Source organism: Cucurbita maxima, unplaced genomic scaffold, assembly GCF_002738345.1.
Source record: "Cucurbita maxima cultivar Rimu unplaced genomic scaffold, Cmax_1.0 Cma_Scf00002, whole genome shotgun sequence".
In the NCBI taxonomy this organism is placed as follows: Eukaryota; Viridiplantae; Streptophyta; class Magnoliopsida; order Cucurbitales; family Cucurbitaceae; genus Cucurbita; species Cucurbita maxima.
In genome coordinates, this window is record NW_019272018.1 from 1,278,991 (window position 1) to 1,292,019 (window position 13,029).

The window sequence follows — 13,029 nt, forward strand, 5'->3', positions numbered from 1 at the left end:
TTTGAACTTCCAAAATAATTTTTAAAATATCTTTAAACTTTCTGGTGTTTCATTAATACTTAAAAAATATTAAATATTATATTTCAAAAATATTCTAATATCAGAATTTTTTCAACTAAATTTTTTATAAAAATAAAGGGTATTAATTAAACTTTTTTTAAAAAAAATAAGATAATACCCTTAAAAAGTTATATATACATATATATATATACTCTATTCCATATTAAACATGTGTATGATGCTACTTTTAGCTTAGACCAAAATGATTTGGTTACTTCCAAATTTTGGGGGATTTGAAGCAATTGATGAACAATTTGACTTAGAGACACGGTGCATGTCGGGAAGGGCGAAAAAGGAAGTCCCATCGACAAAATAAGCTTATATGGGAGGGTTACATACATATACAACAGTCTCGAATAGGTGAACGTGTTACTAAGTTAAGTTAATAGGTGCAGTAAAAACTATATTAACAGTGATTAAACCCACCGCTAAATAATGTTACAGAGGGAAGGAAGAAAAAGAACCATGACATTTTATACAATAAGAATAACCCATTTGAGTGAGATGTTAGAAAATGGCTAGTTAGTAAGGATGTTTACCCATGGCTTCTTCATCATTTTGACTTGGAGACTGCCAAACATGTTCTTCAAGCTCGCTCCCTCATATTCTCTTTATGCTATCACCATGGATTGCTACAAATCCTTCATTTGCAAGCGTCGACACCGCATTCCTAAGCTGCATTGTCGAAAACACGCATAATTATCATCAACACGATTCGATCAACTATTATGTGACAATTTGTGGTTGTTAGATAGAGGAAACATACATTGTTGAGGTGGACTTCATTATCAGGATTCTGTTTCTTCAGCTCATCCAGTAACTACAGGAGAATTGGAAAGTATTTAGAAACAAAGCTTCCAACTTACTACGAATGTTTCTGCGTACAGTAGAAGTTAAACAACACACCTCTGTCAGGCGCATGGAGGGTCCTCCGAGCTGCATTTTCTCCATAATAATGTTGTGAGTTGCCGATAATATAGTCTCCCTTCGCATCCTTTCGCTTGCCGATACTCCCGTGGTGATCAGATCCATGTCAATAGTTCCTGAAAGTTTATTGCAAAGAAGGAAGATTGAAGTTAAGATGTGAAAGTGAAACTGTATAGGATTCAAAAGAGATTTAGAGGCATGCCAAAACAACTACCTGTAGAATGATCTGTTGCAGACTGTTGCATTGCGACTTCAAGAAGGCGGAAAGCCTCAAGGACATCACCCTTTCCAACCTGAATGCATTAGAAATTAAGTCTGTCATACTAACTATGAACCATAATGAATAAGGAAAAAGAGAACTTTACTAACCCATTCGGAGAAACGTATTCGAGCAAGGGCTTCGCTTAGACGTATTAAACTCTCGATCTGCCGGGGAGTAGCTGTTATAACCTGTTGATTCAATGATAAATTTCAATTGAACAAAGAAAAGGAAAAGGTCAGAAAAAAGACCTCCCTCTTTCCCTCTCTCCCCATAAATAAAACAATGGACAAAATTTGATAACACAATCAGATTTCCTTCCATTGGAATATATTTGAATGCAGGTACCTTTTTACTACTGCCTGGAAAGTTTCCTCTCCTCCTCAGTTCAACATAGCCTCTAGTCAACTCTTCAGCTGCCTCATCTGACAATTTCGGGTGAATATTTTTCCTAGCATAGCTGACATATGAAGTCAAGGTATGAAGGTCCAAGAAATCCTGCTCAATGCCCTGCAAGTGGAGTGCAATTGAATGATGAACAAGACAAATCAATTTAAATAGCCAGTATATGACCAGAATTGCAAGTTACTCAAACCTCTGGGTTGTCAAAGTGTAGTGAGACAATATGCTTAGCAAGGCGCCTATCTGTTTGCTCATCAGCCTTATCCAGAATTAAATAGATCAAATCAAATCTGAGAAGTCAATAAACCAAAATAATTTCAGTCAGTAGTTGCATCAGAAATCCAACATAGATGTGATTGAAATAATTTCTCAGCATTACAAGGTTTCGTTCAGTTTAGTGACTATGTTCACGACACCCTTAGTTCATGGTACCAAACATATGAACAATTTATCACAGAACAGCTCAGCAGTACTGAATTTAGATGTGCATGCATACAAAGTTCTAGAAATAATGTGGTTGACGAATCAACAGTGTTTACTGACCTAGATAACAAAGTAGGAGGAAGGTGAATGTTATCAATCACAGAAAGACGAGGGTTATAACGTGAACCACTAGGATTTGCACAAGCTAATACTGAAGTTCTGGCATTGAGGGAAGCAATAATTCCAGCCTTCGCTATTGAAACGGTTTGTTGCTCCATCACCTAGAAAGTACAAGAAGCATTTAAAACTTAAACCATCAAAATAAGTTAGTTGGATTGATAAAATAGTATGAGTGATGAAACATCAAAGATGGGAATTTTTTTCACGTATAGAATAACAGTGTCATATATAAATTCTATTGCAATGAGTAAAATGCTGCTCTTCCTTCACTGAACAAATATTCACAGAAGAAAAAAAGGAAACAGGCAATAGATACAAGCCCCAAAGTTTAAAAGTCCTCAGCTTTTTCATCGCCTACCAAATCATATAGAACTTAGATACATCTATTTCGAAATAAAACTCAAAAGCATACCAACCTCATGCAACATGCTCCTTGCATTTTCAGACATTTTGTCAAATTCATCGATGCAGCATATGCCCCTGTCACTCAAAACCAAGGCTCCGCTCTCCAACACCTAAAAAGTAACCCAATGTGCACAAGTTATCCACAGTTCAAACAAGTTGGATGTCAAGAAAATTCGATGAAATGCAGTAAGATCATACTGTTTCCCCTGTTTCAGGATCTTTGGTGACATAAGCAGTCAAACCAACAGCAGAGCTACCCCTTCCACTGGTGTAAATGCCACGGGGAGACAGTTTATGTATGTATTGGAGAAGCTGAGACTTGCTGGTTCCAGGATCACCAACAAGAAGTATGTTAATATCTCCACGAAAGCTTGCACCTGATGCCAATTTCAAAGCACTCCCACCAAAGAGCTGCACAAAGAGAAATCAACGCTCAGAATATGGCAAGAAAGGGTAGAAGTAGAGACGTAGAAAAAAAAATACCTGGCAAAGAAGGCCCTTCTTTACATCATCAAGCTCCCAAATATTAGGTGCCAATGACCTGGTTAGTCTGTCATATATATCAGGTTTTTTAGAGAGTTCCTTCAACTCTTCCACCTGCATTTCAATCAAAAAGGTGAGTGCTTTAGGTATGAATGGTCAAGAAATTTAGACCTATAAATGCCAAAAAATCCATACCTTTTCTATCTATTCTTATCTCTTTCACTATCCCTTTTTCCAACAATTTTGATATCAGAGCCAAGTTCGTTCGACGCGAGGGCGAGTGATTATTTTCTTTCACAAAACAAAAATGGCAGTAGCTGGCTTTTCTTCCTCTGCACCGTTGTTACCGATCTTTAATGGTGAGAAATATGAGTGGTGGACCATCAAGATGAAGACCTTGCTCAGATTGCAGGAGCTATGGGACTTGGTGGAGCACGAGTTTGTTGATGTATTAGAACCCACAATAGAAGAAAAGGAGAGACTAAGAGAAACCAAGAAAAACGATGTCAAGGCTTTATTCACTCAGCAAGCAGTTCATGAGATTATCTTCTCACGAATTGCAGCAGCAACCACATCAAAGCAGGAATGGTCAATTCTACAGAAAGAGTTTCTAGGAGATTCAAAGGTTATGACAGTGAAATTGCAATCTCTAAGACGTGATTTTGAAACTCTACTCATGACGAATGGCGAATCAATTGCTGATTTTTTGTCAAGAGCAATGGCAATAGTCAGTCAGATGCATACCTATGGAGAGAAAATTTCAAACGAAACAATTGTTGCAAAGGTGTTGAGAAGCTTGACTCCAAAGTTTGACCATGTGGTGGCTGCCATAGAAGAAGCTAAGGATCTATCCATACTCTCCGTTGAGGAATTGATGGGCTCGCTTCAGGCCCAGAGGCAAGAATCAATAGAGCATCAAAAAGGAATGAAGAAAAGGCACTACAGGTGAAGGAGACAACCAACAACGAAAACAACGAAAGAGAAAATATTAATTTAGCAGGTAGAAGAGGAGAATTTCGCAGCTTCCATGGTGGTCATGATAACAGGGGTAGATGGAAAAGTGATGTACAGAGACAATTCAATGAACAAAGGAATGTCATACAATGTTACCATTGCAGAAGGTATGGGCACACAAAATCTGATTGTTGGTATAAAAATCAACAAATGAATTTTGCAGCAGAGAATGAAGAAGAAGAAAAAGAAAAGCTACTTATGGCGTGCATGGATACTAATCCAAAAAATGGTGACTTATGGTTTGTTGATAGCGGATGCTCGAACCATATGACAGAAGCCAAATCTTTATTCAAAGAGCTTGATGAGACGCAAAAAATTAAGGTGCAACTTGGAAACACAAAAGAGATGCAAGTTGAGGGAAAAGGTACAGTGAAAGTCAAAATCAGTCATGGTAAGATAAAACAATTAGATAATATTCAATTTGTACCTCATTTAGGGTATAATTTATTGAGTGTTGGACAATTGATGACCAGAGAACATTTAGTTCTATTTGATGACAACACGTGTGTCATTACACATAAGAAATCAGGCCATAGCACGAAAGATGTATTTCTAACATGGAGGATTTTGCTTTTGCTGCTAGTACGAAAAATGACTCAACATTATGGCATCTCAGATATGGACATCTTCATATGAAGAGCCTGAAAATACTCAGGAATAAAGGTATGGTTTTCGGATTACCAAGAATTGACTCAACTAATTTATGTAAAGAATGCATTTATGGCAAGCAGACTAGGAAGTCCTTTCCTATTGGAAAAGCTAGAAGAGCTTCACATTGTCTAGAACTAATTCATGTATGTGGGCCAATGCAAACGAAGTCCTTGGGTGGGAGTATATATTTTTTACTATTCATTGATGATTATAGTCGCATGAGCTGGGTTTACTTCCTACAACGTAAGTCAGAAACTTTTCAGAAGTTCCAGATTTTTAAAGCTATGGTAGAGAACCAAAGTGGCTGTCACATTAAAGTTCTTCGAACAGACAGAGGTGGCAAGTTCATATCTAAAGAGTTCAATCTGTTTTGTGAAGAAGAGGGCATCCAAAGGGAATTAACAGCTCCCTACACTCCAGAACAAAATGGAATCGCTGAACGAAAAAATCGAACTATTGTGGAGATGGCAAGAAGTATGTTATAAGTAAGGAGACTTCCAAACCAATTTTGGGCAGAAGCCGTAACAACATCTATTTATCTATTAAACATCTCACCAACAAAGGAGGTTATGAATCGAACTCCTTATGAAGCATGGCATGGAAGGAAACCAACTGTAAGTCATTTACGAATCTTTGGTTGTGTTGCTTATGCTTTAAAACATCCTCAAATTCGTCAAAAGCTTGATGAAAAATCTGAAAAATGCATTTTCATTGGCTATTGTACTCAATCAATGGCATATAAATTATACAACCCCATCAGTGAAAAGATTTTAGTTAGAAGGGATGTAATATTTAATAAAAACGTGAGTTGGGATTGGAGTAAAGAACAGGGGCAGCAAAAGATTACCGTTGAAGTTTCCCAAATGAAGAGACAAGAGTCAACTCCAGTACATCTCCTAGTGCCTCCACTACAACACAAAATGTGTCAAATTCATCATCTTCAGCATCACTAGACAGCGATTCTTCTCTTGAAGAACTTTCGGATGAGACACCTCCAAAGAAGTATAAATCTTTAACTAATATATGTATCATGTCAATTTGCTCTTGTTGTTTCAGATCCTATGAGTTATGAAGAAGCAGCTGAAAGAGAAGAGTGGAAGAAAGTCATGGTAGAAGAGATGCAGTCCATTGAGAAAAATGGAACATGGAAGATGGTTGACTTACCAAATGAAAAAAATGCAATCAATTTGAAATGGGTGTTCAAGACAAAATTTACACCAGATGGAAGTATACAAAAACATAATGCCCGTCTTGTAGCAAAAGGGTATGCACAACAACAAGGTATAGATTTTGAAGAAACTTCTTCTCCAGTAGCTTGTTTTGAAACTGTAAGAACTATTCTAGCATTAGCAGCAGAATTGCAGTGGCCGGTTTATCAGTTTGATGTTAAGTCAGCATTTCTTAACGGAGATTTACAAGAAGAGGTTTATGTAGCACAACCAGAAGAATTCATAAAGAAGAACAAAGAAACAAAGGCATACAAGTTGAGAAATGCACTATACGGATTAAAGCAGGCCCCTCGAGCTTGGTACAGCAAGATTGATGAGTATTTTCAAAAGAAAAGATACATGAGAAGTGAGAATGAGCCTACTTTATATGTGAAGAAGGAAGATAAAAGTGATTTCATCATTATTTGCCTCTATGTTGTCTTCTAACTCTCTTTTGGATAAATTTAAGTCTCAAATGATGAGTGAATTTGAGATGTCAGATATGGGTCTATTACACTATTTTCTTGATCTTGAAGTATATCAAGTTGAGGATGGAATTTTTATTTCACAAAGAAAATATGTCAAAGATATTATGAGTAAATTTGGTATGTTTAATTGTAAGCAGCTACACCTATGAATATTAATGAGAAATTACAACATGATGATGGAGCAGAAATGACAGATGCTAGAAGGTTCAGGAGCTTGGTTGGCGGATTAATTTATTTAACTCACACACGACCCGACATTGCATTTCCTGTTGGTATTATTTCTAAGTTAATGCAACATCCTTCAAAGGTTCATTATGGAGCAGCAAAAAGAGTCTTACGTTACATTGCTGGAACTATGGAGTATGGAATTTGGTATTCTAAATCCTCTAATTTCAAACTATATGGATTCACTAATAGTGATTGGGCAAGATCATTAGATGATAGACGAAGCATTTCAGCCAATGTTTTCACTTTAGGGTCAGGAGCGATCACTTGGAGCTCAAAGAAGTAAGCAACAGTGGCGTTGTCAACGTCAGAAGCAGAAGATGTTGCAGCAACTTCAGCAGCGTGTCAAGCTATTTGGCTAAGAAGAATGTTAGCTGATCTTCAACAAGAGAAAAAAGGGGCAACAAAGATATTTTGTGATAATAAAGCAACTATTTCTATGACAAAGAACCCAGCGTTTCACAGTAGAACAAAACATATTGAACTTCGACATCACTATATTCGTGATCTTGTTGCAGACGAAGAAATTGTCTTGAAATATTGTAACACCGATGAACAGCTAGCAGACATACTTACCAAGGCTTTGTCAAAAGAAAAGTTTTGCTACTTCAGACGATTACTTGGCATTTGCAACTTTGAATCAAGGGGGAGTGTTGAGATATGATTCAAAGTATTAAAAAAGATATGATTCAGAGTAGTTGAGATATGATTCAAATATTCAAACTACCAAGATCTGAGGAGATTGTTAGTAGATTTGAATTTTTCTAGATTTCGATGATTTACTATTTTTGGTCCAGTGTATAAGCTATAAATACGGGAATTGTGTAACCCTCTGCATAAATTCAGTAGACAATAATAAAGCGCATTCATCTATTCTATTTATTCTTATCTCTTTCACTATCCCTTTTCCCAACCGTCACAACTACAGATACTTGCAAAATATTATTGACACATATATCAACTTTTTCACTTTTGACAAGCGCAAGGAATTAGCAAGCAAATATTACTAAAAATTGTACATACTAATAGTTTGGATAAGACACAACGTACAGTTTTCTAATCATATTAAAGTGACATCAAACTTAGCAGCAGATTACCTGCATCGGTTGTGTACCAGCGTCATTGAGTTCCTTGCTTGGCACTCTTCCTTCAAGCATATAATGGGCTCAGATATTCGCCCTAATTAGTTAATCGACTCCATTGTCAGTACAAACAGAAAACTTCATTTGAGCAAGCATTTAAGGCCAATCATGCAAACAGGAAAGAATAAGTCCAATGAAATTTAAACTCACCTCTCTCAATAGCTACAGGGTCAGTGTAGTATCCACACACAAGACATCTAAATATCGCCTCTCTGATCTCAGGAATTATCGAACTACACCGTATAATCATTCCCTTCAGTGACACCATCCTCTCAATATCTAATAAAAAAAAACCAATTGGTCTTAGACCCCAGTTTAATGGAGTAGAGATAACTACCAAAAACTAAATCAATGAAATTGAATGTTAGAAACATTACCAGATGGGTTAAGATTTCTCATTGAAGTAGAAGTTCTGAGATTGAAAATCCGAGTTTGAATGTGCTTTTCGAACAATGGGTTGATTTGGGGCACCATTTCCATCAGAACAATATCAAAAATTGCGAGAACCTCGAGAGGATACCTCACCATCTTCGTATATAAATCCGCATCGTAATTGAACACATCCTGCGCATCCACATCGAGCGAATCCCCTTCAATTTCAAGAACCCGCTTGATTGCATCCGCGTATTTTCCCTCGGTATGAAAATCCCCCTCAGACTGCGACGCCTGACAATCGCGGAAATGCCTCAAAAACCGAATAATCGCTCCCTTAACATCGTCAACACTAATATTCGTCCCCCACACAAAGGTCGGATGGTCCTCGTCCATGTCGTCACCATCGCCAGGCTCCGTCGACGGCGGAATATCATCCGTTGAAGTAGGTGTAGCAGCCACCGGAGTCGCTCGGCTACCAGACGCTCTTCGTCCACCACCTTTCCGGCGCGAGCGCGGCTCCGTAGCCGTCGGGGAGGTTTCCGACGAGGCCAGTCGAGATCGTTGACGCGGCGGTGTAGCAAATTCCGAAGGAGTAGATGAGCGGCGACGGCTTCGACGGACCTGCGAAACGAAGAACAGAAAATAGAGAAATAAACGTTCAATTCACGTCGAAGTAGACTAGTTAGCCGACTATTTAGAAAGATACCGACCTGTATTGAAGTTGGAGAAGAATCGGACGCCATAGCTACTGGACAGTGAAGCAGTGAAATTCGGAGGGATGAAGAAATGGCCAGTGAGCCAAGGGACATGGCGGGAACATACAGCTTTCTTCCCGCCAAAACTGTGAGGTGCTTCATATGGAATGGACCATTCCTGTTTTGGGCCTATTGGGCTTTCCAACTCGGGAGCCCATATCACTCGCGTGGATGGTTGATGAAGAACGTTTCTCAATTAAGCAACAACCTAAATTTTAATTGGGTAACTTAGAAAATTGCTAAATACATTTAATTTAATAATATATAATTTATAACGGGAGTTTTCGTCCACCCGGAAACATTTTTTTAGACTCAACTCAATTGTTCAAGTTGTAAAGTTTTTCAACTCAAATAACCTTTATTGAATAATAAGTTCAACCGAACTCGTCCTTTATTTGGTGATGATAAAGAATCATTATGAGGAAGTAAGATTTAGCTTGTCACGATCGCACTTTGATGTAGAGGACTTGCGATTATGCGACACTCACTTTTCAGCAACAAGTGAGTTAAGCCTATTCGTTCTTGCGTCGCCTACGGCCAAGCGACGTATGCTCAAGCCTTTGGCCTCGGTTCAAGAAGACTGTTTTAGAAAATAAGGCAGAGAGATTTCGAAAGAGAGTTTTGAAAGCAATATTTGAGAAATTAAAATTTGTGTTATATGGGAATGTAAGCAAAATGCAACAAGAGCTTACTGCATATAGCTATCGGGTAGGGGGATATGACTTACCTTATTGATCGAATATCTCAAGGCAAGAACATTGATAATGTAAAACGTAGAATATGGAGTACAAGACAAGAGACAATGTATTTATAAAGGTAGCATCCATGAAAGGAGTTCTTAGGTTCGGGAGCACATGGAAGTTAAAATCATGGTTCATCAGACCATTTGATATATTAGAATGAGTTGGACGATCTATCTTGTCACTTGACTGTTAGGAGTCCACAATGTGTTCCACGTGTCAAATACCCAAGTCCACATGATAAATTTCGAGCATTACATTTAGTATCAAAGCCTAATTTTGAGACTTAATAGACTACTTTGGTTGCGAGTGATAAAAAGTTCTTATTAGTGAGCAGTTAAACTCTCGATATTTCAAGTTAAGTTTAGATATGCCGCCACACAAGTCATACCTCTAATTTCCATGACACCAACGAGAAGAATGCCCACAGTGGTGACTACCGATGTAACAACACCGTCGCCGGTCGACACTATCGCCATCAAATAGAAACCTCCCTTTTCTCTTCATCGGAATCACCGGATGAAAGAAATAATGGTAATGTTCTTGTTTTACCATATGTAGTTGTGTGATTATAATGTATCAGAACTAATTAGCTAAACTGTTGTTTCAAAGTTCTAAAGAACATGTTTTACTCGCCTTTTGCCTCGATGATAGCATCCTTTTCATATGTTTTTGAATTACAAAATAGTTAGCTAGCTTTAAGTAACGATTACTACAGAAACAGATGAGGAAAGTCTGATCTTACAAATTTTACGGACACAAGATAAAGATGATATGGAAGTTAGTGTGGATGTTCATCAGAAACCATTCCAACAAATTAGGTTTACAGATTAACTAGTTACTTCTACTTGCAGCAAACGCAACTACTAATTTTTCTTTTTACAACATCTATTTACTTGTAAACTAAATTGGAATTAGTTTCGGTTACCTTCTGGAATGCACTTGATGGAGCAGACGCGTTTTTGAAGATGTTCTTGTCCTAAGAACTGTGCTTCAATCCGAGTCCGTGCTTACCGCGGACACATCCAGGCTTGGTGAACAAAAACGGCGATCTCTTTGAATTATACATCCTCGTAAATCCTCTTTTCCCTAATTTCCTCATCCTCTGCCGTCCGAGTTTGTCACTAACGGACCACGGAACGAGTTCGTCGTCCAAATCGCACTCATCGCCATCATCATCATCATCAACGACATCGTCGTCGGATTCATCCTCCTCCAGATTGTTGCAGCCGTACGCGAAACCGTCTTCCACCTGATTCTGAAGCAAATAAACATCATCGAAGGGACCATCGATTCGCTCCTCAACAAGAGAAGAAATCGGCATCGCTACAACACGCTTCCCTCGAAGATCCTTAGGAACTAGGACATCAACGCTGCAATTTTCCGCTTCTTCTTCTTCTTCTTCTTCCCGCTCATCTCCATTTCCATCTATTTCGAAATCCGCATCTGAAGCATCGAGCAACTCCCAGTTCGAAAGGCGTTCGACTTCTTCAACAAATTCATACTCTAAATCATCGTGAAACACGAATTCAACAGACGATGAAGATGAAGATGAAGAGGCTGCTCCAGAAAGGGCTTCCATCAAATATCGATCTGATTTTCTCTCTGTGAAATTTGATCCGATAATTGTTTGCAGTTTTTTTTTTTTTTTTTTTTCCAGCAGAATTGTCTGTAAATATAAGGGGTAGAAATTTATGAGGTCCCAAGAGGCGCTCACATGATTTGACGTGCAGACTCCAATGAATGGCTGCCACGTGGAGTAACTTGGGCTCCAACCTTCCGTGCAGACCACTTTGGTCTTTACCCATCAGTTATTTTTCTTTTCTTTTCTTTCTTTTTTTTCGCTGAAATTTCCTTCTGAAAAACAAAGTTTGAATTTTACTTATTTACTTTTATATTTATTTAATTTTAATTAACAAAATGCTAAATATAAGTTTTAGTTCATAATAATTAAAAGGTTTTAAATATAGTTCCTCCATAAATATTAAAATTGATTAATGATAAAATTATATAATTTTTAGTACATGAACAGAAAAAAATCGTGAACTTTTTTTTTTTTTTTTTTATCAATTTCGTTTTATAGATTTGAGAGAAATAAGAAAAAATATAGCAATCTAAATAAATTTCTTATTAGATAATTTTAACATTTAGAGGTTAAATTAAAAATAGATCAAATTGAAACTTAAAAAAAATAAATAAAGAAATATACTGTACTAAGATTGACAATTAATTTGTTTTTAGTTTTAAATTATATTTGTTGATAAATATGTAAATAATGTTTTAAATGAAGATAAAGTATAAACAAAAAAGTATAATTGAAAGTTGATAAAATTTAAAGATAAAGAAATGGTTCCTTTTGTCCCAAACAATAAAGAAGGGTGAAGGTAGTTGTAGTTCATTCTTCCTAAACAAAAGCTATTTTGGTTTCAATGTTCTCCCAACCAAACGAGATGTATAAACTTCGAAATGTATACTCTTAACTCTCTAGGAGAGATTTTGACTCAAAGCTTAACTTGAGTAGAGCTGAATCTCTAACTTCGACCCTTGGAAATGCTTACTCGTAACTCTCCACGAGGAGTTACGAGTTAGAGCTTAACTTGAGTAGAGTTGAATCTCTAACCTCGACCATATGGTGATTCACCCCGAATGGAGAAATGAGTTGATTGGAGGAAACAAGTATTCTCACTACCTTTGTTGGCAGTATAATTGTGTAATAGCCCAAGTCCCCACTAATTACAATATTGTCTTCTATGAGTTTTCCCTCTCAGGCTTCCCCAAGATTTTTAAAACACGTATGCTAGAGAGAGGTTTTTACATCCTTGATAAGGAATGCATACTTCGTCATGCATACTTCGTCTCCTAGAGAGAAGTTTTTACATCCTTGATAAGGAATGCATACTTCGTTCCCATTTCCTTCCAACCAATGTGGAATCTCACAATCCACCCCCCTTGAGGGTCCAGCATCCTTGTCGGAACACCGTCCAATGTCTGACTCTAATACCATTTGTAACAGCTCAAGCTCACCACTAGCAGATATTGTCCTCTTTGGGCTTTCCCTTTAGGACTTTCATCAAAATTTTTAAAACATGTCTGCTAGGAAAAAGTCTTCCACTTTTATAAAGAATATTTTGTTCCCCTCTCCACCGATGTTGGATCTCACAATAACTTATGCAACAAATACTGAACCAAAGTAATGATAAGATAGAAATATAAATAACAGCATTATGAGATGATTTACACAAACCATAATACTACAACTTTTTAAGGGTAATCAATCTTATGCAAAAAGGAA

The 13,029-nt window shown here is 37.3% G+C and overlaps 2 protein-coding genes across 2 annotated transcripts; both read right to left on the reverse strand.

The window, feature by feature from the left end:
* Positions 1-345: 345 nt before the first annotated feature.
* On the reverse strand, positions 346-9,108 carry LOC111496758 (DNA replication licensing factor MCM4-like). Its single transcript, XM_023147260.1, has 16 exons — positions 8,953-9,108; positions 8,245-8,863; positions 8,018-8,146; positions 7,823-7,904; positions 3,437-3,620; positions 3,140-3,292; positions 2,855-3,067; positions 2,668-2,766; positions 2,192-2,352; positions 1,842-1,938; positions 1,595-1,756; positions 1,357-1,437; positions 1,202-1,280; positions 967-1,103; positions 827-880; positions 346-735 (listed from the first exon to the last, which is right to left on the reverse strand). The coding sequence occupies exons 1-16, from the start codon at positions 9,097-9,099 to the stop codon at positions 661-663; spliced, it is 2,472 nt and encodes an 823-aa protein (XP_023003028.1). The 5' UTR covers positions 9,100-9,108; the 3' UTR covers positions 346-660.
* Positions 9,109-10,460: 1,352 nt separating this feature from the next.
* Positions 10,461-11,499, reverse strand: LOC111470188 (NAD-dependent protein deacetylase HST1-like). The gene has a single exon (XM_023115719.1). The coding sequence runs from the start codon at positions 11,317-11,319 to the stop codon at positions 10,717-10,719; it is 603 nt and encodes a 200-aa protein (XP_022971487.1). The 5' UTR covers positions 11,320-11,499; the 3' UTR covers positions 10,461-10,716.
* Between the last annotated feature and the right edge of the window lie 1,530 nt (positions 11,500-13,029).

What these genes read in the sequence shown, in the direction of transcription:
- LOC111470188 (XM_023115719.1), bottom strand. Translation starts at nt 11,319, where the DNA reads ATGGAAGCCCTTTCTGGAGCAGCCTCTTCATCTTCATCTTCATCGTCT.
- LOC111496758 (XM_023147260.1), bottom strand. Translation starts at nt 9,099, where the DNA reads ATGAAGCACCTCACAGTTTTGGCGGGAAGAAAGCTGTATGTTCCCGCC. An exon ending in CCCTGTAGCTATTGAGAGAG is followed by an intron (nt 7,905 to 8,017) that starts GTGAGTTTAAAT and finishes TTAACTAATTAG; the next exon opens with GGCGAATATCTGAGCCCATT. An exon ending in ATCCTGAAACAGGGGAAACA is followed by an intron (nt 2,767 to 2,854) that starts GTATGATCTTAC and finishes GTTACTTTTTAG; the next exon opens with GTGTTGGAGAGCGGAGCCTT.